Source organism: Apus apus, chromosome 1 (assembly GCF_020740795.1).
Source record: "Apus apus isolate bApuApu2 chromosome 1, bApuApu2.pri.cur, whole genome shotgun sequence".
Taxonomy (NCBI): Eukaryota; Metazoa; Chordata; class Aves; order Apodiformes; family Apodidae; genus Apus; species Apus apus.
The window spans coordinates 148,272,317-148,275,012 of NC_067282.1; the positions used below are offsets into that span (position 1 = coordinate 148,272,317).

The 2,696-nt window shown below is 49.7% G+C and overlaps 1 protein-coding gene across 1 annotated transcript; it reads right to left on the reverse strand.

Moving 5' to 3' along the window:
- Window positions 1–681: 681 nt before the first annotated feature.
- Window positions 682–2,443, reverse strand: LOC127379982 (protein brawnin). The gene is made up of 2 exons (XM_051608318.1): window positions 2,166–2,443; window positions 682–950 (listed from the first exon to the last, which is right to left on the reverse strand). Exons 1-2 carry the CDS (start codon window positions 2,271–2,273, stop codon window positions 855–857), a joined length of 204 nt encoding a protein of 67 aa, XP_051464278.1. The 5' UTR covers window positions 2,274–2,443; the 3' UTR covers window positions 682–854.
- Window positions 2,444–2,696: the final 253 nt, after the last annotated feature.

Consider the following 2,696-nt stretch of genomic DNA (forward strand, 5'->3'; position numbering starts at 1 on the left):
GAGTACTGCATCCAGCTCTGGAGCCCTCAGCACAAGAAGGGTGTGGACCTGTTGGAGCATGTCCAGAGGAGGGCAATGAAAATTATCGGAGGACTAGAGAACCTGTCTCTGGCCATTCAGCCAGTGTTTTACCCAGCAAAGCATGCACCCATCCAAGCCACAAGCAGCCAGTCTGTCCAAGAGAATGCTGTGAGAAACTGTGTCAAAGGCTTTACTAAACTCTAATTTTAACTAACACAACCAAACTGTAAGATCCTCCTCAGTCTCACAGTTGGCCAAAACAGCTCCTGTCAGCAATACCAACAGAAAGCCAAGTCAGCCAGGATGAGGAGTCCATGGCAAGAAGTGTTGCAATAAGTAATCATTCTTACTTGTACCTACCCTCACTGTACCAGGCTCTGGGTTAGGTCCAATAACACTGAGTTAAGGTTTTAAAAGGTACAAAATGCCAACAGGTAAATGGGTTCTACTACAGATGAACAGGTCAGCTTATTAAAAGGCTAATGAGCAGCCACAAAAGGTTGACACTTCAATATGCTAAGCTTTCTATACTCTGTTAATCAGCTTAAAAGTTTCAAATTCCATCAGACTTATCAATGTGAGGTTACATCTTCTATTCTGAAGGATACCTCCACTGCAACCAAGATTAAGAAACCATAGGCATTCTGGCACACAACCAACTGGACTTATAACAACAGCATTTATTCTTAATGCTGCCAGTAACTCTTACTTAAAAGAGACCAAAAAAAAAGGGAAAGTATTAAGGGAATACACAAATTTCACACATGGATTTCTGCAGTTGAGATGACTGGACAGATACTTTATCAGTTCTAGTTTTCACAACCTAATTCTGGTCACTGTCGTGAAGTCTGAACTTGGCTTGATCTTGCTTTTAGACCCAACAGTTCTGTTCTCAGTTCTCCAGGCTTGGGAGGTATTTCAGGTATACTCTGTTAAAAAAATGGAGAAAGGTGTCAATGCTGTGTCAGAAGAAAAACAAACTGAACAACCAGTAAATTAGCGCACTCTGTAAGAGACAACATTTTAACTAAATTATTATTATACTGCCCTCTTTTTTGAGCAGAGTAGAATTCTTACATGCAAAACATCTCAAAAATTAACCTATTACCTTTTTCTAATTTGACTTTTATTTCAAAGTAGCAAAATATTATTTGAAAATCAAGGATGAAAAAGGAAGAACTGGAACTTTGTTTAGGGGAAAAAAACTTCTTTCTGCCATTTAAGAAAGTAAGATTGGTTGACATGCACCAGTTGAAGCTTCCACACGTTCTTTCTCTTGGTGACAGACAAACAAGTTTCACTGTTTCTATTTTTCTATTTTACAAATAAAGCTGTGAAACTGGACATGAAGTTTAAAAGAGGGAAATACACTAGATGACATTTTAAAAGCCGTAACTCCTCAAATTCTTGCGAGGGAGGTGTAGAACATTCAAATCCACCTATTTGCCTGTACTGAAGTACTACAGCAGAGATTCTTACGCACCCACCAACGATTTAAGCTGCATTGCTTACCTTTTGACATGATGGCTAAAACACGGCGATTTTTAAACTTCTGATTTTAAAATAGCAGTGTTTTAAAAAACAAAACAAAACAAAAAAAAAACCCCAAAAGCATACCAGAGCAGGAGGACACGATGACCTACACATTAGAAGGCCTCCAAAAGACCAAATCCAACTCTTAACACCCACGGTGGATGATCTTATTTTACTCTCTGCGACTGCAATGTTGATCGTTTTGATTCTCAGTCTGTCATTGTTCCTAACGCAAGCTTTGGGCTGTGTTAACTTCCACTACTGGAGGAAAAAATAAGTCTTCCTTAAACCTAGTACAGTCCCTTCTCACCCTTTTGCATTCTTTTCTTTTCTTTTCTTTTATTTTCTTTTCTTTACCCAACTTCCCACAGGAGAAATCCCTCCTGAAGAAGATTGCCTAGCTTTTATTATTACTGTTATTATTTTCGGTGCCCAGCTGCCGGTTTGGCGGCAGCTCCCAGGAGGAGAAGCCCTGGCTGCCCGGGCGCTGCTCCCTTCCAGCAGCCGGGACCGAGGCCCTCCCCACCGGGCAGCTGGCCGGGAGACCCGCACACCCCCCGGCGGGCTCCACGCAGCAACCAGCCACCGCAGCCGCCCGCCCGCGCACTTACAAGGTCGGGCCTGTAGTACCTATGCACGACCTCGGCGCCGGCGAACATGGCCAGCAGGCTGGCCGCCAGCGTCTTCAGGTAGGTGGGCCAGGGCACGCCGGCGGGCATGGCTCCTCCCGGAGGGGCTCTCGCAGGGCAGCCGGGCAGCGGGCCCGGCGCCCCGGCCAGGACAATCGGGCGCCTCGGACGTGCGTCACCGCGGCGGGGCTGCCCGGGCCCGCCCCCCGGCGGAGGAGCGCCCTGCTGCGGCTGAGCCCGAGCAGCGGTGCCGCAGGTCCCGGCACCCTCCGGCCGCGGGGCGGGCCCGGGCAGTCCCAGGACCCGCCCCCGAGCCCCCCCGGCCCCTCCCGCCGCCCCGGCCCGGCAGCCGCCCCCGCTCCCCGCCCCTCCCTCCCTCCCTCCCTCCCTGCCGCGCCGCCATTGGCCGGCGCCGCTCACGTGACGCGGGGCTGCCCGGCAGGTCGGTGGGGCCGGGAGGCGGGGGGGGGGGGGACGGGGGACGGGGGGGGCGGCGACAATAGCCCCGGCGGG